The sequence below is a fragment of the Acomys minous genome, assembly GCF_964271855.1.
Source record: "Acomys minous genome assembly, chromosome: 4".
Classification (NCBI taxonomy): domain Eukaryota; kingdom Metazoa; phylum Chordata; class Mammalia; order Rodentia; family Muridae; genus Acomys; species Acomys minous.
This window is the reverse complement of record NC_140486.1, coordinates 117,515,044-117,538,536: the sequence shown is the minus strand read 5'-3', so window position 1 is coordinate 117,538,536 and position 23,493 is coordinate 117,515,044. Positions and strand designations below refer to the sequence as shown.

Sequence of the window (23,493 nt, the reverse complement as noted above, 5' to 3'; positions counted from 1 at the left end):
TCTGAAAGGAAAACTGTTCCATAGGGCAAAGCCCCTCCTGAAAACACTTTCTGAGGAACCAATGCTCTGAGAAAAGCGACTCTTTTGAAGAAAACATTGCCTTTTTTTCTGAGAGGCTTTTATTTTAGGTGACATCTTGTCCTGGGATCTGATGTTTTGAGAGAAACCTTGCTAGGAATTGCACTGTGAGGGAGAGGCAACTCTGAGGGAGCTTCCTCTAAGAATGCCTATTATGAAGAGATTCTCTTGTGACTATTAGTCTCTTAGGGAAACCATGGTATGAGAAACCTTCCTTTCAGGAACCTCCAAGATGGGCTGTGTGTTTATTGGGGTACTGCTTTGAAGAACACTGTTTTGAGGAGCACACTATTGAGACAACACTATGATTAAATATAGAGCCTTGTTTGAGGGACAGTTTTATTCTTCAGAGTCCTGTGCTGAGGGGAGAGTTGAGGCACATGCTGTGCTGGAAAAACCTTCTTCTGAGGGGAGTCTGGCTGTGGAGATGGGGAAGAGGAACTTGCCCTTGGGAATGCTGCCATGATGGGCACATTGCTCTGAGAACAGCACAGACATGCTCTCACTCAAGCTTTATGCGAGGCCTGAAGATAGCCTTTCTTACCTTTAACTGACGCATGTTCCTGAGGAGGATGTCCCCAATTCGTTGGTGCTCACCTTTTGAGTGGGCACTGGAGGGCCCTTCCCTGGATTTAAAGGAACAAGTTTTAGAAATCCCATGAAAGCTTATGGAAAACATGATTTGATGGTTAAAAGTTGCTGTAGTCAGAGCAGAGTCCATTTTTTTGAGATGGGGTTTGACTATGTAGCTGAAGTTGGGCCCCCACACAGTTCTCCTATCTCTGACTCCTTGGCACTAGGATTACAGGTGTGTCATTACACCTAGCCGTGAATGAGGAGGAGTTCTGAGGTGGAAAGAGTTTAAACTGACAGCAACACTTAAGTATGATGGTGGCCAGGTGAAAATTGATTGCTTTTTTTTTTTTAAATTACTCCTATTCTCATTTCTGGAATAGGAAAATTAAATTTATTGTTATTAAACTTTATTCCATCTGGCCCAATATAGTTTTGAAATACACCCCAATGAAATAATGCTTGTTCTGAATTAGTTTCTGAAGATGAGGATTTCCTGAGGCAAGTGATGGTGCGAAGGGAGGAACTACCCAAGGAGAGCTCAGGACTCAGAGGCTGTGCCAGGGCACCCAGCCCAAGGTGCCACCAGAGTGTGCAGCTCAGGCCTAGGATATGGGAGCCAGCCACATGGAAATGCCAGGAGGTGAGACTCCCCTGTGGTGGCAGCCGGGCAAACAGTACCACTGGGTGTACAGCATTGTTACCAGAGTGCCAGCCTCTGCTCCACCTCATGCAGGAAGCCTCTGTGGAACTCGTAGACTGGATCGATGTTGGAGAAAAGCAGGGTCATCAGGGCTGCAGGCATGGCATCCTCTTTGATCACCACACTTCGGAACCACTACGGGAGGAGTTTGGCATGATGAGAGAGGCTCAGCTAGGCACTGAAAGGCTGGGCCCGCGAGGGCTTGTGACCTCATGACACTAAGCAAGGTTCCTCCAGTTTATAAAGATACCTTAAATCACCAGTCCATGCACTCTTTGTTAACTGTTTGTTTTCAAATATAAACAAGGCAATTCTAGCTCAGAGCTCTCAGATGATATATTCTAAGCTTTACAGCTTCATGAAAAGCTAAGACAGCAGCAATCTTTTTTATTTATTTATTTATATTTTATTTGTTTTTTTGAGACAGGGTTTCTCTGTGTAGCCCTGGCTGGCCTTGAATTCAGAGATCTGTCTGCTTCTGCCTCCTGAGTGCTGGGATTAAAGGTGTGTGCTACCATCTGTCAAGATTAGGCATCATGATGTAAAGCAAATACATTCAACAGGATTTTCATACATAGGTCTCAAGATTGTCAAAGACATTTCTCAGGATGGAGCATCCATCCTTGTACTTAAAACATATTAAGAAAATAAACGGGCAAGGACTAAGGTTGCATACCACAGTAATAACTTCTAAGTCCTTCAGATACGTTCGTTCTGTAGCGAGCATCTCCTTGGCTATGAAATAGGCCTCGTCTTCTGGCATTTGCTGCAAGAGGCAGAGAGAGCTGTGAGTGTACTTCTGGGGACATGCTACCCTGTCACACTCAAGGAGTCTGAGGTTTGTGACACATTCTGCCATAATTCCTAAGGGAATTTACTGTGAAAGATTAATTTTACTTGTATATGGTATGTCTGAATGTATGGTTGTGTACTACATGTGTAAAAGTGCCTGCAGGGGCCAGAAGAGGTCACTAGATTTCAGTCACAAGTGGTTATGAACCATGAGATGCTGGGAACGGAATCTAAGTCCCCTTGCAAGAACAGCAAATGCTCTTAGCTACATTGCTGTTTCTCTAGTCTGGAGATTTACTTTTCTCAGTATTTCCCCCTCATTATATGTTATTCTTTGGAGAAAATAATTGCTATTTAAGTATTAATGTATGTAAACAGGACTGAGATGTACTAGTTTTGTAATGAAATTATGTTCCTCTATCACTGCCATTGATGAAGCTGGTTAAAAGATATAGAACTATGAGAGTATGTTTAAACACGCATGTATGTGATTAAGGGCTGGAGAGGTGGCTCAGTGGTTAAGAGTCCTGGCTGCTCTTCCAGAGGACTCAGGCCCAAACCCCAGCACCCACATGATATGACTCCAGTCCTAGGAGAATCTGATAGCGTCTGTGGGCACTGCATGCACATGGTACACATATATATATGCAGAGAAAGCACCCATCAACAAAGTAGAAATAAAAAAAAATACATATGCATATGATTAAAGTAATTAAACTTGGGCTAGTATAAAAAAATAATAAAAAATGAAAAAAATAACCTCATAAAAGTAACAACAACAACAAAAAGAAACAAAAACAAAAAACCCTATCAGTATATATTCTGAGTGTGCCTATGGCAGAGTGCCGAGCTAGCTGATGTACTTCCTGAGTGTGGGAACAGATCCCAATTCAACTTCAGGCTTGGTGTTTGGCAGCTTCCCTTATGTTTGCTGGTACAGGGCCTAAGATGCACCTGCCTAAGAAGGTCATCAATCTCCATCAGGGTGTCTGTCTACTGTGCAAATGCAACACTCAAAGTCAACAAGGTGCTCCAAATCATGGCAGAACACAGTCACGGAGAGTACAAAGTGCGAAGGCCTGAAGGCCTGGAAGAACGTGATCAGGCTACAAACTCACTTGGAGTGGACAGAGTGGGCCAGCAAAAAGGGCGAACGTCAAGGAACAGAAAGTGATGTGAGCTAGTAAAAAGGGGGTGAAAGAAAGCCATCTGCCCCTGGTGCTCTGGAGTGTTTGGGGTCAATGGGAATGCATTGTGACATGCTTGTATGCAGGATGCAAGCACACCTGGAGGGACAGGCAGGAGTCTCAAGAGGCCTCTTTACAAGTCCAATGAGATGGTGCCAGTGTGAATGTGATGTGTTACTGACAGAGGCAGCAAAAGTGACTACAACGAATTCTGGCCTAAGCCAGGGGGAAAGACCAGCTGTTGCCACGAGATGGGGGCAGGGTGGGGGGGAGGCTGAGGCAGTTCTAGGACGAGGAAGAGTGACTGGCTGGGTTTGGACCACAATATGCAAACGCAGTTGCATATGCCTCATTGGCCACATAAGGAGAAGCAAGTGGCCAAGGAGATCCCACTGGAGGCCCATGTTTGGGGACTGTATCTTCTCTTCTTGATTTAGTTCAAGACAGGCTGCAATAGTCTCTCATAGTCTCCAGAATTAAAGGAGCAATGAGGTGTGTTCCTCTCAAGTGCCCACGGAATAGTGCCTACAAGGGTATAGTGCCTTCTACCCTTCAGAGAGAGGTGCCACTGTAATCCATCCTGCCAACATCCCCCAGAGTCCAGTTCTGCCATCCTCTCCCCAGAAGCCATGTGCACATCTCCTATTGGCTCTTCTCAAATCGTTGGCAGCGATGTGAAAGTCCTGGTCCCAGCTTCTACCCCTTGTTATCTTTGCATTGTCCCTGGAGTGTGCAGTGTGGCTCTCTTCCCTAGCAGAGCAGCTCGCTTTATTTTCTAACCTTCCACATTTTTTAAAGGTTTATTTATTGTATATGAGTGCTTTATCTGCAGAAGAGGGCAACAGATCACATTGTAGATGGTTTTTGAGCCATCATGTGGTTGCTGGGAATTGAACTCAGGACCTCTGGAACAGCAGGCGGTGCTCTTAACCACTGAGCCATCTCTCTAGCCCCTAACCTTCCACATTTTATGTTATTCTGTACCATAAAACTTTCTTTCTCTCCCCCCCACACCCCGCTCACCCCCCAAGACAGGATTTCTTTTTGTAGCCTTGGCTGTCCTAGACTCACTTTGTAGATCAGGCTGGCCTCGAACTCAGAGCAATCCGCCTGCCTCTGCCTCCCGAGTGCTGGGATTAAAGGCCATAAAACTTTCTTAAAAACTCAAATCTAATGGCATCTTAAAAAAAACAAAAAAAGTCTTATCTCCCCCTGGCTTGACACAAGTGTCATAAACTTTCAGCAATGAGAGCTGGCCAACAATGCTTACATCTGTGGTCGGCGTGATCCCAGGCTTCCCCACAGGACAGTGCTTACATCTGTGGTCAGGGTGGTCCAGCCTTCCCCACAGGACAGAGATTACATCTGTGGTCAGGGTGATCCCAGCCTTCCCCACAGGACAGAGTTTACACCTGTGGTCAGGGTGGTCCCAGGCTTCCCCACAGGACAGAGCTTACATCTGTGGTCAGGGTGATCCCAGGCTTCCCCACAGGACAGAGTTTACATCTGTGGTTAGGGTGATCCCAGCCTTCCCCACAGGACAGAGTTTACACCTGTGGTCAGGGTGGTCCCAGGCTTTCCCACAGGACAGAGCTTATATCTGTGGTCAGGGTGGTCCCAGGCTTCCCCACAGGACAGAGCTTACATCTGTGGTCAGGGTGGTCCCAGGCTTCCCCACAGGACAGAGCTTACATCTGTGGTCAGGGTGGTCCCAGGCTTCCCCACAGGACAGAGCTTACATCTGTGGTCAGGGTGGTCCCAGCCTTCCCCACAGGACAGAGCTTACATCTGTGGTCAGGGTGGTCCCAGGCTTCCCCACAGGACAGAGCTTACATCTGTGGTCAGGGTGGTCCCAGGCTTCCCCACAGGACAGAGCTTACATCTGTGGTCAGGGTGATCCCAGGCTTCCCCACAGGACAGAGTTTACATCTGTGGTCAGGGTGATCCCAGCCTTCCCCACAGGACAGAGTTTACACCTGTGGTCAGGGTGGTCCCAGGCTTTCCCACAGGACAGAGCTTATATCTGTGGTCAGGGTGGTCCCAGGCTTCCCCACAGGACAGAGCTTACATCTGTGGTCAGGGTGGTCCCAGGCTTCCCCACAGGACAGAGCTTACATCTGTGGTCAGGGTGGTCCCAGGCTTCCCCACAGGACAGAGCTTACATCTGTGGTCAGGGTGGTCCCAGCCTTCCCCACAGGACAGAGCTTACATCTGTGGTCAGGGTGGTCCCAGGCTTCCCCACAGGACAGAGCTTACATCTGTGGTCAGGGTGGTCCCAGGCTTCCCCACAGGACAGAGCTTACATCTGTGGTCAGGGTGATCCCAGGCTTCCCCACAGGACAGAGTTTACATCTGTGGTCAGGGTGATCCCAGCCTTCCCCACAGGACAGAGTTTACACCTGTGGTCAGGGTGGTCCCAGGCTTTCCCACAGGACAGAGCTTATATCTGTGGTCAGGGTGGTCCCAGGCTTCCCCACAGGACAGAGCTTACATCTGTGGTCAGGGTGGTCCCAGGCTTCCCCACAGGACAGAGCTTACATCTGTGGTCAGGGTGGTCCCAGCCTTCCCCACAGGACAGAGCTTACATCTGTGGTCAGGGTGGTCCCAGGCTTTCCCACAGGACAGAGCTTACATCTGTGGTCAGGGTGGTCCCAGGCTTCCCCACAGGACAGAGCTTACATCTGTGGTCAGGGTGGTCCCAGGCTTTCCCATAGGACAGAGCTTACATCTGTGGTCAGGGTGGTCCCAGGCTTCCCCATAGGATAGAGCTTATTTCTGTGGTCAGGGTGGTCCCAGGCTTCCCCACAGGACAGAGCTTACATCTGTGGTCAGGGTGGTCCCAGGCTTCCCCACAGGACAGAGCTTACTTCTGTGGTCAGGGTGGTCCCAGACTTTCCCATAGGACAGAGCTTACATCTGTGGTCAGGGTGGTCCCAGGCTTCCCCATAGGATAGAGCTTATTTCTGTGGTCAGGGTGGTCCCAGGCTTCCCCACAGGACAGAGCTTACATCTGTGGTCAGGGTGGTCCCAGCCTTCCCCACAGGACAGAGCTTACATCTGTGGTCAGGGTGGTCCCAGGCTTCCCCACAGGACAGAGCTTACTTCTGTGGTCAGGGTGGTCCCAGACTTTCCCATAGGACAGAGCTTACATCTGTGGTCAGGGTGGTCCCAGGCTTCCCCATAGGATAGAGCTTACTTCTGTGGTCAGGGTGGTCCCAGACTTTCCCATAGGACAGAGCTTACATCTGTGGTCAGGGTGGTCCCAGCCTTCCCCATAGGATAGAGCTTACTTCTGTGGTCAGGGTGGTCCCAGGCTTCCCCACAGGACAGAGCTTATATCTGTGGTCAGGGTGGTCCCAGGCTTCCCCACAGGACAGAGGTTCTGGAGGTTCACTTTGCACACCACTGGCCTTGGCCTGGGAAAAAGCCCAGGTCAGGGAAGACAGGCCCCAAAGCACATCTTAATTCTCTATGTGCTATAGAAACAGCTCTTCAGAGCCCCAGACCAGCTCCTCACCCATGTGACAGAAAACGTGCCATAGTTTTCTATCCCAAGAGCATCAAGTGACAACTGTCTTCCCAAGTGCCACTGGTGGTGACAAGCCACCAACTGCTCTGCCCTTGCAGAGTGATCAAACCAAACCCAAGCAAACAGACTTGCAGGGATAGATGGATGGCGAGGTGGACAGCCTAGGGAGGACAGCAACACTTGCCCATCTTTGCCACCTGTCCCCTTAGGATATCACCACCTCTCAGACCCATACGAGCACAAAGAAAACTGCGTCTGCCATCTTTTGGCAATCCTACCTTCTGAATACTGTTGATCTTCACCAACCTCCACTAGAAAGGAATAATAAGGCCGCATGAAGTGGGGCTGGCGAAAAGGCTCAGTGATTAATAGCACTGGCTGTTGTTTCAGAGGAACAGAGTTCAATTCCCAGCACCAACATGGTGGTTCCCAACCACTGTATTCCATTTCCAGGGGATCTGATGCTCTTTTCTTGCCTCTGTGGTCACTGCACACATGTGGTACACATACATACAAAAGACTCATATACATAAAATGCAGTAAAAATATTACATCAAGTAGAAGACAGTGGAAGCAAGGGAAACAAACAGGCTGGCCCCTGCTCACACCAGCAGGCCTGGAGGGCCATCCAGTCCGTATTCTTCTACACAGCTGAGCTGCTGGGTAAAGGCTTGAGCAGGCTTGGGCATGGATGGGTATTGCATCTCTAACTCATGCCCACATCTGCAACCAAATGGAACAGGCCTTGCCCAGATCCTCCCGGAGAGTCATCAGTGGCTTTGGTTTACAGTGTCAGACCTGGAGATTCTGGAGGAAGGCTACTTTCCGGTCAGACCACAGCTATTTTTGACTCAAAACCTGACTTTGCTCAGTGACCCGGCGGGACTGTGACGGACTGGATTGTCTGTGTTGCCCAGCTTATCCATGCTTGATCTGGATTTATTAGTTAGACTTAAATACGCAGGAGTGTCCAGTGGTCCAGAGGAGAGGTGGCTAGACAGGCCAGACCAAAGTTAAAACCCAAAGGGCTGCTTTGTAAGCTCTCCCTCTGTGGTGAAGCAGCTTCCGCCTCCTGGAGAGCATCTTTGTGAAGGCTAGGGGCAACCTTTCCGCAGAGAGCCTAAGAAGTTGTTTTCTGGTTGATCAGGAAGACCAGACATCTCTTAAGGCTATATATACACTGTGAGCTACACCATCTGAGGCAAAGAATCACCTGCGGGCTTTGTTTTTGTATTGTGGAAACATTAAATTTAATGTTAAGAACAGAGTTCCTTTTGTACTAAGGAAATAGTGAAATAAAGAGATTCAATTATCTTCAAAATAAATCAAAGTGACTATAAGACAACTGTGTCCATGCCAAACACAAAGTGGCCATTACAGATTCACCAGGGCAGCCAGGGCTACACAGAGAAACCCTGTCTCAAAAAACAAAAAACAAAACACACTTTTCAGAGCCGAGTAGTGGTGGCACATACCTCTAATCCCAGCACTCAGGAAGCAGAGGCAGGTGGATCTCTGTGAGTTCAAGGCCAGCCTGGTCTACAGAGGGAGATTAGGACAGCCAGAGCAACAGAGAAACTCTGTCTCGCAAAAAAACAACAACAACAACAACAAAACAAAAAACAAAAAACAACAACAACAAAACCCCAAAAAAACCCTAAAACAAAAACAAAAACAAAAAACAAAACCACAAAAATCAGCCCTTTTCTGTGTTCGTACCTGAACAGTCCCCACCTACCCGGCCCCTATTACCCACCTGGTTCAAAATGCCTACTCCATCCTGCTGTAAGACACCTCCTAAGGGATCACAATAATGGCTTTCTATTTCTATAAATATTTCTATTTTTAATAATGGAGTCTATTCTCTCCCCAAACCTTTCTTGTTTGATTGCCTGCAAAGCTGTAACCCCAGGTTGGTGGTCTTAAGGCAAACAGGCTGTCCCCAGCATCTATAAGTAAGTAGGCTCTTCTGCTTGGTCATTCTCTACGGCATATTCAAGATGTGCCCTTACCACAGAGACCTACAGAACACTGACAACCTTTTGCCATAACCCCATGTCCTACCACAAAGCCCAGGACCTCCCACTTCAGGCTCTACTCTCTCTAACCGTGGCCAGGTCCCCTTCTCACCTCTGAAATCCCACCTGAGATCCTCCTGAGCCCCAACTTTCCTTTTGCAACTATATCTCCAAGCAAGGAGAGAGGAAGGAACGGGTAGAGGGGGAAACCAGAAGGGGAGGTGAGGGCAGGGCTCTGCAGGGAATGGCCTGTCCCTTTCCCACCTATCTTCAGGATCCAGCCTAACGCTTGGAACCCATGGGTGTCAAAACTGTCTATTGCACAAACGAGTATGTGTGCGTGCGTGCGTGCGTGCGTGTGATGGGACCTTGAGCTCTAAGAGGCATTTTGCTGATGATCTGTACTAGGCTTATGAGGTGTGAGCAGAGTGTTTTCCTGGCCACCCTGGGCCTCCCCAACAGCAGTGTCAGTCTCGAGAGAGGCCCACCTTGTGTTTCTGCTCTTCTTGGTTGTCCATCCTGGCTGTGCCAGCACCACTGAGGACAGGGCTTAGAACAGGGGGTGAGCCCTGCTCAGCTGTGCTCAGAGAGGCCTGAAGCTCAGGGCTCAGGCTCAGTTGGCTCTTCAGGCTGCAGGGAGAAGGCTGAGGACTATCCACAGAAATACCTAGAAATGAATGAAGTGGGGTGGAGCAAAAATGAGAACAGCTGTGAGCCCGGCCTCCCCCGCTCTGACTGTAAGCTCTTGCTGTAACTAGCTTTTGTGGGAAGTGTGTGTGTGTGTGTGTGTGTGTGTGTGTGTGTGTGTGTGTGTGTGTGTGTGTGTGTGTGTGTGTGTTTGTCACATGCAGTCCTGGGCACCACCAAAGAAAACAGTGATGGCTAATCTGAACTGAATCAGAGACCAACAGACAGTGTTGTTCCTCATGGCCTGGGTTGTATTTCTAGGGGCTTCTTTCTGCTCCAGAGGAGGAATAGATACAAGGGAAACAAAGCCACACAGGATGGGGAAGCAGAGGCTCTGTGGACGGATGTCAGAGACCCGGCCCATCACCACGCTGCCTACCTGAAAGGGACACCTAATTTTAGGCCTATGTTGCTAATAGTTTATTAAAAAGCTAGGTTACATAAAGCAATTCATTTCACAATTGTTTTCTAGCTGCTGACCTCATCACTGATTCTTTACTGTTGGGTTTTCATACTGGAATAAGTAACTACTATTTAACTCCTTTCCTTATTAAAATAGCATTTGCTTTAGAATAGATTAGAATTTTTAGCCTACTTCCTAGGTGGCTAATGATGAGGCACAATTCATCTGGAAATTTATAATAATGAAATTTCCTTAGGAGGCTCAGGCAGGAGGTTCATGAATTTAAGACTAGCCTGGGCTACAAAGTAAAATTCTGTCACAAATTTTAAAAAAGTAAAGAAAAATAGATTCCATAACTTCTTGTCAAAGGATTCTTATATTTTTCTATGGGAAATCAACAATTATTTAATGAAATTTTTTAATTTGTTTTGCTTTTCAAGACAGGGTTTCTCTGTGTAGCCTTGGCTGTCCTGGACTCCTTTTTAGACCATGCTGACCTCAAATTTACAGTGATCCACTTGCCTCTGCCTCCTGAGTGCTGGGATTAAAGGCGTGTACCAGCACACCTGGCTTAAATGCCGAACTTTAAAGATACATTTTAAAATAGCATTTTTGTTTGTGACAGGGTCTCAGTCCAGGCTGGCCTTACACTCCCTATGTAGCTCCACATCCTACTATCTCCACATCCTAATGCCTGGATCACAAGTGGACAGCACCGTGCTCTAAACAGTGTTTTATGGGAGGAATTGAAATGCTATTTAGAAACTACTGAAGGTGGAAGTTTACATTTCCAGGTGGAAAGTATTTTAACACTGGAATTACCACTAGTTCTAGCTATGATCATTAAGTGCCTGAGTTCTAAATGCGTTTGCAAGGATGCCCCACCACCAGGACACCCCACTCCACCCATGACCAAACCTCGGTTACTTAACTGACAGCTCCTACATGAGAACAGGCATCATGGAGCCCCTACTCCCTGGACCGGCACAAGCCCCCAGGCAGGCAGCCTCTGGTGTGGCAAGCTGGAGCAGGAGGTCCTTATTTTCACATTGACAAAGTCAGAGATCTGCAAGGACCTCATCTGCTGATGTTGTGACAGCATTCTGAGAGAACTCTGCTGTGGAATTCTTCATAAGTCATATTCAAGGCAGGAGAAAACATTTGTTAACAGAAAACCTAGACAATGTTGCTATGTGAAAGTTTAACAATCAGTTTATTAAAATTTGCTTTATTACATATTCAGTTGAAACATGCTAGACGTTGATGATATAAAATTAAACCTGCCTCTTTGAATGTTTGATCTTTGTCTCTTTTGTGGAAATCAAAGTGGAGCCTACCTTTCTGTGCTACCCTGAAGGGTGGGTTATTTCCTGTGTTGACTACATCCCAAAGATGTTCTATTTAAGGTTTATGCTCCAAAGTCTTTGTCACTGGTAAGTCAGAATTGCATAATGAGGTCATTTTAGGAAATTAAAATTCAGAGAAAATCTAGAAGCTATGAATAACTTACCCTTTACAACTATAGTGTTTAAAAATATAATAGCCATGACGTTTTACATTCATTTATAAAAATATGTCAAAAAACACCACTTTACCCATGTCCCTAGTGTTCCTCACAGCATCACACTTGAAGATATGAGGTCCAAAGTAAGTTCTAGTGGACAGTTACCAAAAAAGTTTCTGGAATACAAAAGAATATACAGAGATGGGGCAGCCAAAAATCTTACCACTTTGTAAGCCACTGTGCTCTACCGCAAGGTCCCTGTCTCGAAAAAAGCAAAACAAAACAGCACTCCCCAGCCTCAAAGAAAGCAAATCCAAACAAAACCAAACCAAGAGAAAACAAAAAAGGTTACCACAGAGGCTGGAAGGGTGGCTCAGTGGTTAAGAGTATTTGCTGCTCTTCGAGAGGACCGAGGTTTGGTTCCCAGCACCCACATGGTGGCTCACAACCACTTGTAACACTAGTTCTAGGGAGTCTCTTGTCCTCTTCCAACCTCTGTGGGCAACAAGCATGCACATAGTACATATATACATGCAGGCAAAATGATCATAAACGTAAAATAAAAATAAACTTTTAAAAACAGGCTGCCACGGCCAGGCGCAGTGGTGTACGCCTTTAATCCCAGCACTCGGGAGGCAGAGGCAGGTGAATCGCTGTGAGTTCGAGGCCAGCCTGGTCTACAAAATGAGTCCAGGACAGCCAAGGATACACAGAGAGACCCTGTCTCGAATAACCAAAACCAAACCAAAACAAAACAAAAAAAAAGGTTGCCACAAAATTGGACAGTAATTTTTAGTAGCAGGAGGGGCAGAACATGCAGAAATGGTGTATTTCAGGCACCATCAAACAATGTACTTCCAGGATGCCCTTAGAGTTGATAATCAGTGAACAGCCTGCATAAGGGAAACAGTCATTAAAGCAGGAGATGCAACTGCTAACAAACAGCCCTTAGTAAGTGCCCTGTAAAGGAGGAAGACTCTACTTTGGGAGAGATTATGTTTAGTGTAAACCACTTTCGGTTCTGTGGAGGTTAAAAATCACCACTTGATATTATCACTGTAAATATTTTCTATTTTATAAAAAAAGATCAAATTTAGCAAATAATATCAAATGTACAAAACGCCATTAAACATTTTTTTTTTACAGTTAAACCTGTTAAGAGAGAAATTTCTGAATCATTCTTGATATTAGTGAAAAATACTTATCCAGCGCTTGCAAGGTCCTCAATGTGACCCTCAGCAAACACACACATGCTTGCACACACTCAACACACACCACTCTACCAAAAAGTATGGGGAGATATTTTGTCAAGTAACTGGCAATAAATGTGTAACTCTTCTGAAATGTGCCTGTGGTGTGTGCTCTAAGCTCTATTAGCACAGCAGGGTTCTGTCCCTGGAGCATACCTGTGACTGGAGCCATCACTGCATACAGCATAGTGTGTGCACATGTGTGTGTGTGCACACACACGTGTGTGTTGAGGGGTGGCTAGTCAGGGTGCTTTCCAGACAATGTCACTCAGGTTCTGTGACTCAGTGTTCCTTGATCTAAAAGACAACTGGTCTAAGCAGGTCTTCCTTTAAAAAATCCCCTCAACATTACTAGGACATATTTTGTAGACAGGCTGGAGATGCAGCTCAGGCTGCCCTCAGAACTCTGCTTTTCCTGCATCCATTTCCTCAGTACTGGAATTACAGGTGTAAAGGGCATATCTGAGTGAGAGGGAACCAGCCTTGCCCTGAGCCACAGGAATCCCTAGAGTAAAACTCACTCATTCCCTGCTCTTGATGTATATGCCTACACTCAGAAAACATTCGACTCTCCTACTGCATCATGAAGAATTGACTTTTTTTTTTTTTTAAGCAATGGACAAGGGATTCTTCAGTTCCAAAACTGAGTTCCTTGAAATGGAGGTGCATGAAGAATAGGTATGGTTCTCTGAACCCTACATGTCTGCAGGCAGGTCCAGCTGTCCACCCACTGCTGCACAGTGTGTGTGTGTGTGTGTGTGTGTGTGTGTGTGGTGATTTAACACATTCTCAGAACTGCAAGATACAACCTTGTATTCACAGGGGACTTAACACTTCAAACTGTCAACAGTAAGCATTTCTGGCAGGTAGTTTATTTCTTAAAACTTCTCAAAATTCGTCTGATAATTTTTGAAATGTCATTTAAAATACAGTGTTACACTTCTGTGCTTACCTTCACTTATTGCTTCAAGACACTGTTTTTGTTCGTCTAACTAGAGTTGAAAGATGATGAAAAAGAACTTCACGTTGAGAAGGAAAAGACAAGGTACTTTTATTTCATATCGTTAAGTTCTCTTTTTAAAAATTCTTTAATAAAACAATCTGGAACACATTTGCCTAACAGTAGAGGAACATCTCAGATCCTATCCAGCAAAACTGAAGGTCAAGTTGAAGGCTTGTAAGAGACAAAAGGAAGAGAAACGATGGCTTGAACATAGAATGTTAATTTCAGAAAGAAAAACACCCCACAGAACTGACTGCATATGCAAACAGGTACATGTGCAGGCGTCTGATGAGTCGCCACTGGACTAGTCCATGGTTCACTTCTACATATAGAATCTGGTTTAAAGACAAGCGGAAGGTGGAGAAATGGTGACTAACTCACCCCTCACCTTGATAAGGAAGCAAGGAAGATGAAGACGTGCTTCCCTGGTGGTCACTGTGGCTTTATAGTGCTGACAGAGCACTACAGCTTCAGCACCCCAGGCTGACCACTCAGAGCCAGCAGCCATTTGGCTCCTCCTCACAGCACCCTCAGGCATGCCAGCTGCTCCAGCAGCCTCCCTAGAAGGCACCCAAGGCTGCTCCTTCTCCCTATGTAGGCGGGAGCCACCACCAACTGCCAGATCCACCTGGACTGCCACAGTCCAGGGTCAACCTCTTAGTGTTTTAGTGCTGTGACTGTGACAGTGTGTGGCTCCGAACTTTACTAAACACTCTGCCTCACCAGGATCTTACAAGGGGAGGAAACCTAAGAGAAACTGATAAAAAGCTGCAAAACCATTGAGGTAGCTGCGTCTTCCTTGAGGCTGTCAAGAAATCTGACTGAAGCACCTGAGAGTGGGCTGACGGTGCGTTCCACTTGAGAAAGAGGGTCTTAGAAAGAGGGTATTACTGGAGCTGTGCAAACCGGCCACGGGAAAAGACAACCCCTTTTGTGTGACTTCAGTATGAGCAAGTAAATTCCGGGAAAGAACTAGTGATCATACAATCAACTTGTATAATGTCAGAGTTCTTAGTGTGGCATGGCTGAACATCCTGGCAAGTGCACCCACGGGACAACAGTAGGAGCCGAGTCTGAGGCTGACTCCTCTGTAGCTGGCATCAGGCTTGTTTGGGCCTAACTAACGTTGTACAAAACACCAACTTAAGTTCTTTACTTTCAGAAAGGAGGGAAAAGTGAGGGACAGAGGGAGGGGAAGAAGTAGGGGAGGGGAAGAAGGAGGAGGAGAGGGAAGGGAGGAGGGGGCAGGATACTTCCCAGGTTACGTGGACAGGTGGGATAGGAGTTTGGTATTTTTGTTTTGATAAAACTGATTTCTTGGGGGTCAGGGGTTTAGCTTAGTGGCAGAGCATTTACCTAACATGCATGATTAAGTCCTGAGTTCGAGCCCCAGGACCATTAAAAAAATTACCCTCCAAACCCAAATCATACTTTTCTCTAAAACCTTTAGAAACAAGCTGTAACAGGCCAAATGCAACAAGCCTACAGAGTGGGCCTCATTAGAGAACCACGTATCGGAAGTGGCGTACTTAAACATGTAAGGACCTTCCTGGCTTTACCATTTCCATTAGATAGAGTTGGCTCAGGTCAGACGACACACAAAGCCAAGCCAGAGCCCAGCAGCTCACTTCTGATCAGTGTTCTCCATGGAGACCACACACTAGCCATCAATCCATTCATGTGCAGCAGGTGCTGGAAGGTCAGGGTGGCAGCAGGAAGTAGCCTGGACAATAGAAGAGAGTGCCTGTGACTAGTCTCTGCCACATGGGAAGTGACTGCCACCCACGGGCACTCCTGGAAGTTCTGCTGCCACAGGCCTCTGCCCCATGGAAAGCACAGTTGCTGGGCTCTAGAAGGAGCTGTGGCCTCCTACCCTAGTCCCTGGTGCCTGGAGCTGTGGCCCGGTGCTCTGCTCCCAGTACCTCAGAGAGTTTCTGGCCACTGCTGTGCAGTGGAGCACAGGGTCCCTGTACTCCCAGGGGATCCGAGAGGCTATGGGAGTATGCATACCTCCAGGCTAGCAGCAGAGGCCTCTCTGATGAGTGGGAAGCTGCCTGAGACTGTGGAGCTCTGGGGAGTAAGCACTGCACTCCAGGACAGGCCTCTTCTCTGTCACCACAGGGAGCTGCTAGCCCATGGGAACAAGCTGATACCTGTGTTCACGTGTCCAGCATTGAGTCTCGGCAGCACTTTCTGTGCAGAGGAAGCATGCCTCCACGGGGTTCACACAACACTGACGGTGGAGTGCAAGGCTTGCACCTTGAAGTGTGCCATGCGGGCTGAGCACACTCCACAGGCTCCTCTACCTATCTCTGCCACACTGGCCATGTTAACCACAACAGAAAGACATGAAAAGTGTACAAAGACAGAGAAAAAGCAAGATACCCACCCACCTCCAACCACTGGCCTTCAATATGATGCCATTACCAGCATTACCATACACCTACAGGGAGGCAAGCTATGTAACTACCATGGTGCCTGTTTGCTGCTCAGGAGCCAATGAAAGAAACATCAGTCAAGGGTTGTATAAATATGCACTTATTTCAAGGACTAATTTAATATGTGAAATAATCTGTAACCTATAAAATTCAAAATTCTTAAGTAGGGAGAAAGAAAGCTAAAAAGCCCACTTAAAATTCATAGCAAATATTTCCTTATTTTATTGAATAAGCAATTAAAAACTGTCAGTACATATCTGCAAGTTTATAAATGGTAATTTCAATGGAAAACAAATTTTATAAGTACCACATACCAGACAACAGAAATAGCTCTTTAAAGAGACAATAAGTTCAAATGCATAAAGAAATTCCAGCTCCACTTCTCTTCATTTCCTACAAGAATGAATGCATATGCTTTCACCCAAAGACACAGCTTTATGCACCAGTGCACACTGTGGCATTGGATGCTGTGTGGAAGGAGATATCAATGTCTGCCACCTGTGACAGCGTCTTTTGTAAATTGGCCCTGAGACAGGAGCCACAGTGAGACCACAGCAGATGCAATTCCACGGACTTAAAAATGAACATTAACTACTGACGACCAACACTGACTATGAAGTAACTGTCCTAGTAATGGACTTTCTGATAGTCTGTGAGCCGGAGGGAGGAAGTGTACCTTGAAGATAGACAGTACCTATCAACACTGACTGACTAGCACATGAACACATAAGAATATGTATGTGCACATGGCTGTGTTGTCATAAGCAGGGGTAGGTAACACAGTATAATCATTACTCAGGTAGAACAGGGGAAATTGCATGAAAAGATGAAAATGCATCTGTGCACTAACGCTATCAGAAAGGAGGGAACCACTGGGCATGGCATCAGTGGAATGATGCAACTAACAGGTCTAGAAATGTTCAGGTCACATTCCTGGATGTGCTAGTGCCCATCCCTTGGTCATTTTCACTAAATAAAACACAAGTGCTAAGGAGGAAGGGCATCCTAAGCTAATGCCAGACTCAGACAATACCTCTGTCAAATAAAAAGGCACATATCATTACCTGATGGGCCAAAAGATTACACAGTACATACCATCTTGCTACCATGTAACTGTGCTGTTAGTCTTCAAATATTCATAGTGGCTTATATAAAATACTGAGACTGGGAACTTAAATATAAAAATAGACTCGGAACTAATAAAGATGTATCTACAGCAGAGTACACTGTCGGGGGTGGACTTACAGGTTAGGACAGGTACTGCTTGATGGTGGCCTTGTACTACAGGGGACAGCTTCAGGGTCTTGTCCCTATTAACATCGGCACCCAGGCTGCTATTATTTATGTGGACAGACCCGACCACTGTTACTTTTCTGCATGGACACACTGGCTATGGCAGCTCTCTACATGAGTCCCCTTTCTACCCCTCCTAAAACCCTCCAGGACACCTATCTGGGGTGGGATAACTATTCCCTTTAAAAAGGTTCTGGATATAACTAAGGAGACCAACAGACTGAGAGAGCTGGCAGCACTGGGTAGCACTTTCATCTACTGACATTGAGGAGCAGCTCAAGACTATGGCACGCTGCTCAAAGCCATGAGTTCACCCCCTTCAACCTAAGCATCTTTCCGAGTGACTGCTGATGTGGGCCACACCCCCGGCTGGAGCTAGTGGCCAACACTGGCAGGTGAACCAAGAAAAAAAAAAAAGGCTCAGTGCTCATTCTGGACCTTTTTCTAAAGTGAGAGTAACATGGTAGCTCAAGATCAGAAAGGAGAGGTTTAATTTGTGACAGGATGTGGTACCCTATGGTATTCGGCTCCAGCACCTGTACACTGTGACCTACTGGGAAGGGGAAGGCCAGGACAGTGTGAGCAGGAAGCCAGAAGAAGGCACAGCTGATGAGTTACGAACATTCTATAACATGTTTAAAATGTCTCCAAATTATACCAATAATTTGGGTGGCTCTTCACTAGTGTTATCTGTAGAGTATCTGGGATGCTGGGATCATCCCAAAGCTGTTTTGCCCCTTTTCCTCCTGGAAGGCATGTGGGGCTACGGAAACTGGAATAAGGGACAGACTCCAGACACCTGGCTGGCCTCCTGGGTCCAGTCCAGGCTTTGGAACCTGAGGCAGTATCTATCACTGGCCTGGCTTTCCCTCCAAGGCACAGACTGAAACTAAGATGTGGGATATTCTGACTGAAACATAACAGGCAGACATAGGAACCTGATGTCTGTGTCCTGACTTGAATAGAGCAAACACTCAGAAGCTTGGGGCTGTTTGTTTTGAGGCAGGAATCTCACTATGTAGCCCAGGTTGGCCTTAAACTCATGATCCTCTTTCATCTGCTTCCAAAGTGCTGGGACTTAAGTGTGCCACTATGCCCAAGCATTTTGAAGATAACTGGGTAACTTAAGTATGTTCTCAGTGTTAGGTGATAACAGGGAACTATCATTTTATATGATAATGAATGTGTAGGCTCATGTAAGACAGTACCTTGTGTTTCAGAGACATGTTCAGAATTCTGAGGAAAGGTATAATAAGCACACCAGGGGCTTCTTTAAGATGCTACTGCTCTCAATCAGCAAAGGCGAGAAAGGTAGTAAATACCTATAATCTCAACACTCTGGAGGCCAAGGTCTGTCCTGGGAAGCTTGGTTAGAACTTGCCTCAAAACAAACAGGGGGATAGAGCTTGGTGTCAGGCAGAGTGCTTGCCTGACCTGCAAAGAGCTAGTGCTGCAAACAAAGAAGAGACAAAATGCGCATGGCAAATGCCTGCAATGTTGATGGAGCGGGACTGAATGGGACAGAATAGCGGCTTACTGTACCTCTTTTCCTGATTTTGTGTATTTAGAACGCCCCCAATGAAAGAATTATCTACAGAAAGTGAGGTCCCATTAGCAGAAATAAAAAACAACAAAACCCATTTTATAAGAGGCATACCAGAAGACAGTTGGCAACAAAATTCATTGAGAATTTCCAAGGGGAGGATGTGATAAACTCTGACTTGGAGAAGGTCCTATTCTGCCTGATAGGAATACCACCTTTCTCTCAGCACTAGCTTTACCATGGCAGTAACCCCAGCCTAGTAGAGTGGGCTCAATTCTGCCCAGATACTAGGGTGGGTTTGACTTAACAACAAGTGAGCCCTGGATTCAATGCCCAGCACCTCATAAACTGGATGTGATGTAGCATGCAGGCCTGCAACCCCAGCACTCCGACAGGTGGACAGAGACCATCAAGACATCCTTGGCTAGACAGCCTGGGACACAAGGGCCTCAAAGGCCAAACCAACCACACAAAAAACAAGAACAACTTTGTTGCCTCACAGCATTGTCACTAGTTACATGAGAATGAAGGGGCAGGGTAGTCTTCAGCAACCACATGAATACTGAGGTTCAAGAACAATCTTTTAAAGGTGATTCATATTGGTTATTCTCCATAATACGAATCCAAGGCTTACTTTGGGAATGATACCCTGGGAGAAAACCAACTGTCATAAGCACTGTCACAGTGTATGCATAGAAAGTAGCATCCTGCCTCTAAGAAAAGGGGGACAGAATAAGTAATAACAAAATACATAACAAGTACTGATTTGCTGGACTAATAAAAGGAAGAGTCTGTAGTTTGCAAGTCTAAGGAAGCTACAAAAATGAAATTACTACTAGGCATAGTTTGTAATCCCAGTATTTCGGAGGTTGAAACAGGCGGATTGCCAGGAGTTCAAGGCTAGCTTGAGTTATATGAGTTTCAGGTCAGCCTGGGACACACAGTAAGACCTTGTCACAAAAACCAAAAGGAAATAAATCAGGATACATTTACCCACAGCCTTGCTAGACTCTAACCAGTACAACAACAAGAGATGGATGTCCACAGTGCCTCAATGACCGACCAGCAGTTACTCCATCCCAATACAAGAGCCATAAATCTCACCAATGAATGGTTAATGTTCCCAAGGAGGCTAGGGGTGTATCTCATGGCAAAACATTTGCACAGCATGTTCAAAGACCTAGAATTACACCAGAAAAAAAAATATTTCCACAGGACAGTTTGAGAAGAAAATGAAATGTTCAATGCTTACCGCACTGCTAGGTAAGATAAAAAAGGACCACAACCACCAAACCAAACAAACAAGATCCGTAGTCACCCAACCTATGGACCAGGCAAATACAGCCAAGTTGGCCAGGGCTGGGTTCACCCATGACTTGTGAGATGTTGGGTCTCATGTCAGTGGCTTTTCCTGTCTGTAACCATGAACATCAGCCCTGACCTTCAGAGAACAACACGTAGTCCTCCATATGGCAGCAATCAGGACTACCTTATCAAATGCTCACTGGGCCCTTTCATTGCTCTGGGGCAGAGCCATGTCTGCAACAGCATATGCTGGAAAGTTAGAATTGTCTATTACAGACCACCTGATGCAATCTAACATCACTCTTAGAGAGAAGATGAAAATGCTCCTACATTCTGAGGCATTTCTTGTGTTCTTATCATTTTGAACAAACAACTTGCTAGGTCAGCAAAAGAAATGATGCTCCTGCAGCAGCTCTTCAAAGCTCACTTGTGGATCTGACTTTACTTGGCTATAACCACATTACCTGCTGCACCAGAATTAAGACGAACAGAAAGAAGGAAGCAAAGCACCTCACAATTCTACAGTGGCTTGTAGACCAACACCCCTGCAAGCCCACTCTAAACAAAGCACAGCCTTGGTCTCAAGTCAGCGACAGGGAAAGGCCTCTGGCACCAGCAAAAGTCCCAGGGCTACCTCTGCATGCAGAAGGACACCATCACCAGTCTTCCTGGGGTTAGGATGCTATCAAAGCATTCCGCAGAGATTTCATACACTGTGCTGGATGTACAAACTAAACAAACCTACATGCTAACTGATCACGGGAAGCATGGGTCATTCAAAAAGCAGCATTAAAGGGCACAATACACAGTCTACTACAGATGAATAGGAATCTGAACCATGTAATATTCAAAATGTATAGCACCAGGTTTTACTTGAATTCAAAGCAGGTGTCAAAAAAGCCAATGCTGCCGAGGCCAATTAATCAGTCACTACAGGGAATGGCTGGAAATGTTCTGCTGCTTTAGAGTCTTAACATCACTCCAGATGAGAGCTCTAATTCCTTGACATTCAAAACAGTATAATCGAGCTGGGCACAGTGGCACATGCCTGTGATCCCAGTACTCGGGGAGGCAGAGGCAGGTGGATCTCTGTGAGTTCAAGGCCAGCCTGGTCTACAAAGCAAGTCCAGGACAGTCAAGGCTACAGAGAAACCCTGTCTTGAAAAAACAAAAACAAAAAAACCCTCCAAAACTCAAAAACAGTATAACCTACCAGTAATTAGAACCCCTGCCCCCCGACTATCTAGCATGAAGTTATTCACTTTCTATGTGTGGAGGAAAGGATTCTGATCTCTAACTATACCAGGGCAGGTTAGGGTTTCTTTATAAAGGGCTGTAGAGGGGTCAAGATGGGTTTTTATCTATCTGTTTTCCTGAAGTAGAACTCTTTAAATTGGGCTGAAAACTGAATGGGACTCTCTCCCCACTCGACTGTGCAAAAGGGTTGCTAAAGAAGAGGCTCATGTCCAGGGGAGCCTCGGCCTCAGAGTTCCATGAGTCTGAGTCGTTGCTGCTCGAGTCCTCTGCTGTTGTGGGCGGGCAGCTGAGCTGCTCTAACTGGTCAATGATGTCAGAGAACTGGAAGGCTGAGCTGGACTCAGAGCGGACTGAGTAGGCTGGAAAGTTGACCATGGAGCTAGCCTCAGACTGATTGGCTGAGCTGGGTGTGTGCAGACAAAGTCCGCCATGTAGTGGCATGTTATTGAGGGAGCTGTTATCAGACTGGTTGTTCCTAAGTGAGCTAGTTTCAGAAGGACTCAACAGGCTCTGTATCAGGCTAGCTTGGGCCTTCACCTCAAAGAGCTCTGAGGTGTCTGAGGGATGGACATTGCCGTTGAAGTCACTTCCCTCCCCAAATTCAAAATCATCTTCTACACTCATGTCCACTGCTTCAGTAGAGTATCTGTCTGGGCTGGACTGGGCAGACTCTGGATGCTGGAAGGAATCTGGACCACACAAGGGAGGGGACCCAGGGGAATGGACAGGTAACAAGGACTCCTGAAGGACTAAAGAACTGTATGGGAAAGAAAATGCCTCAGAACCTCCAGCAAAGAAAGAGATGTCTGCTGGGTCATCATCTATGAATTCTTCAGACACCTGCAGCTGTGCATTTGTCAATGTGAAAACAGGGACCCCTCTGAGGCACTGCCGGCCACCCTGGTGCTCCCCACTGGGCAAGAAGGAGCTTGCAGAAAACTCATCCTCACTACTGTCATTTCTACAAAGAGCTGTGAGTCCCCTACTGGCCCTCCCTTTGCTTAGGTCTAAAGCATTGAGACTCTGTCCTCTGGGGCAGGCCAAACCATGGCTGTTCACAACACCACAAAACCCGGCACCTGGACCAGGCTGGAGCACAGGGGGTCCAGGGAGGTGGGTCGACTGTGTGCTGGGGCCTTCAGATGACGAAGCTCTGCGGCTCCTCTCTGCTGCTGTGCTCTTGATGTGGGGAGCCTGGGGATCCACAAAAGAGCTGCTGCTGTCCTTCAAACTGGGCGGGCCAGGAGGGGACAAAGAAGAAGTGGGGAGTGGATAAAAGGAGGCATTTGTTGAAGACAGGGAGGCAGAAGTTCTCAAGCCATCGGTGAATGAGATGCTCTGGGGGTCAAAATTAAGAGAAGAAAACAGGAACATATAAAATTATAAAACACTATTACAAACTGTAAAGTCTTTTTGGAAGTATAGATACTTCTAATATATGCTTACAGCTTTTCTTGGAAAGGGCACCTGGGTAGATTTTCCCCTTGTCAAGTGAGGATTTTGGTTTTGAGACTGTCTCACTGTGGTTTTGGCTAGTCTTAGACTCTGGGATTGTAGATGTGTGCCACAATGCCTGGCTTAGAAATGTACAGTGTTAAAACCTCACCTGAGACAACAACCTGATCTTGCTTTCTACTTATTAACACCTTATAATTCTTCCCCCACTCTTGTGGCATCAGATGTCATGGTAAAGAAGAGAAGCTACCATAGAGAACTTGATGACATGCAGGTAAGGTTTTTGTGGTCGTCCTAGTCATTCTAAGTCCACAAACAGGTATGTCTGGATAGTCACATCTCTATTCAGCTAAAAGGGCCCTCCCCTACAGTGCTGACACCAGGAGACAAGTACATGTTTATAGTCCTGGCTCGTGAGTGTTAAGAGATTTAATATCATTAAGGCAAAATTGCACAGCATGTGCTCTAAGCATGA

The 23,493-nt window shown here is 46.4% G+C and overlaps 1 protein-coding gene across 3 annotated transcripts in view; it reads right to left on the bottom strand.

Annotated features, from left to right (window-relative positions):
- The window catches only part of FARP2 (FERM, ARH/RhoGEF and pleckstrin domain protein 2), a 100,693-nt gene that overhangs the window by 16,543 nt on the left and 60,657 nt on the right, over positions 1–23,493 (bottom strand). For all 3 annotated transcript variants that reach the window (XM_084778619.1, XM_084778621.1, XM_084778620.1), the window contains exons 13-17: positions 22,643–22,901; positions 9,369–9,547; positions 2,031–2,120; positions 1,356–1,489; positions 623–704 (exon numbers count right to left, since the gene is read on the bottom strand). In XM_084778619.1, the coding sequence (XP_084634745.1) occupies positions 623–704; positions 1,356–1,489; positions 2,031–2,120; positions 9,369–9,547; positions 22,643–22,901 (744 nt within the window). The remainder of the gene's footprint in view (positions 1–622; positions 705–1,355; positions 1,490–2,030; positions 2,121–9,368; positions 9,548–22,642; positions 22,902–23,493) is intronic.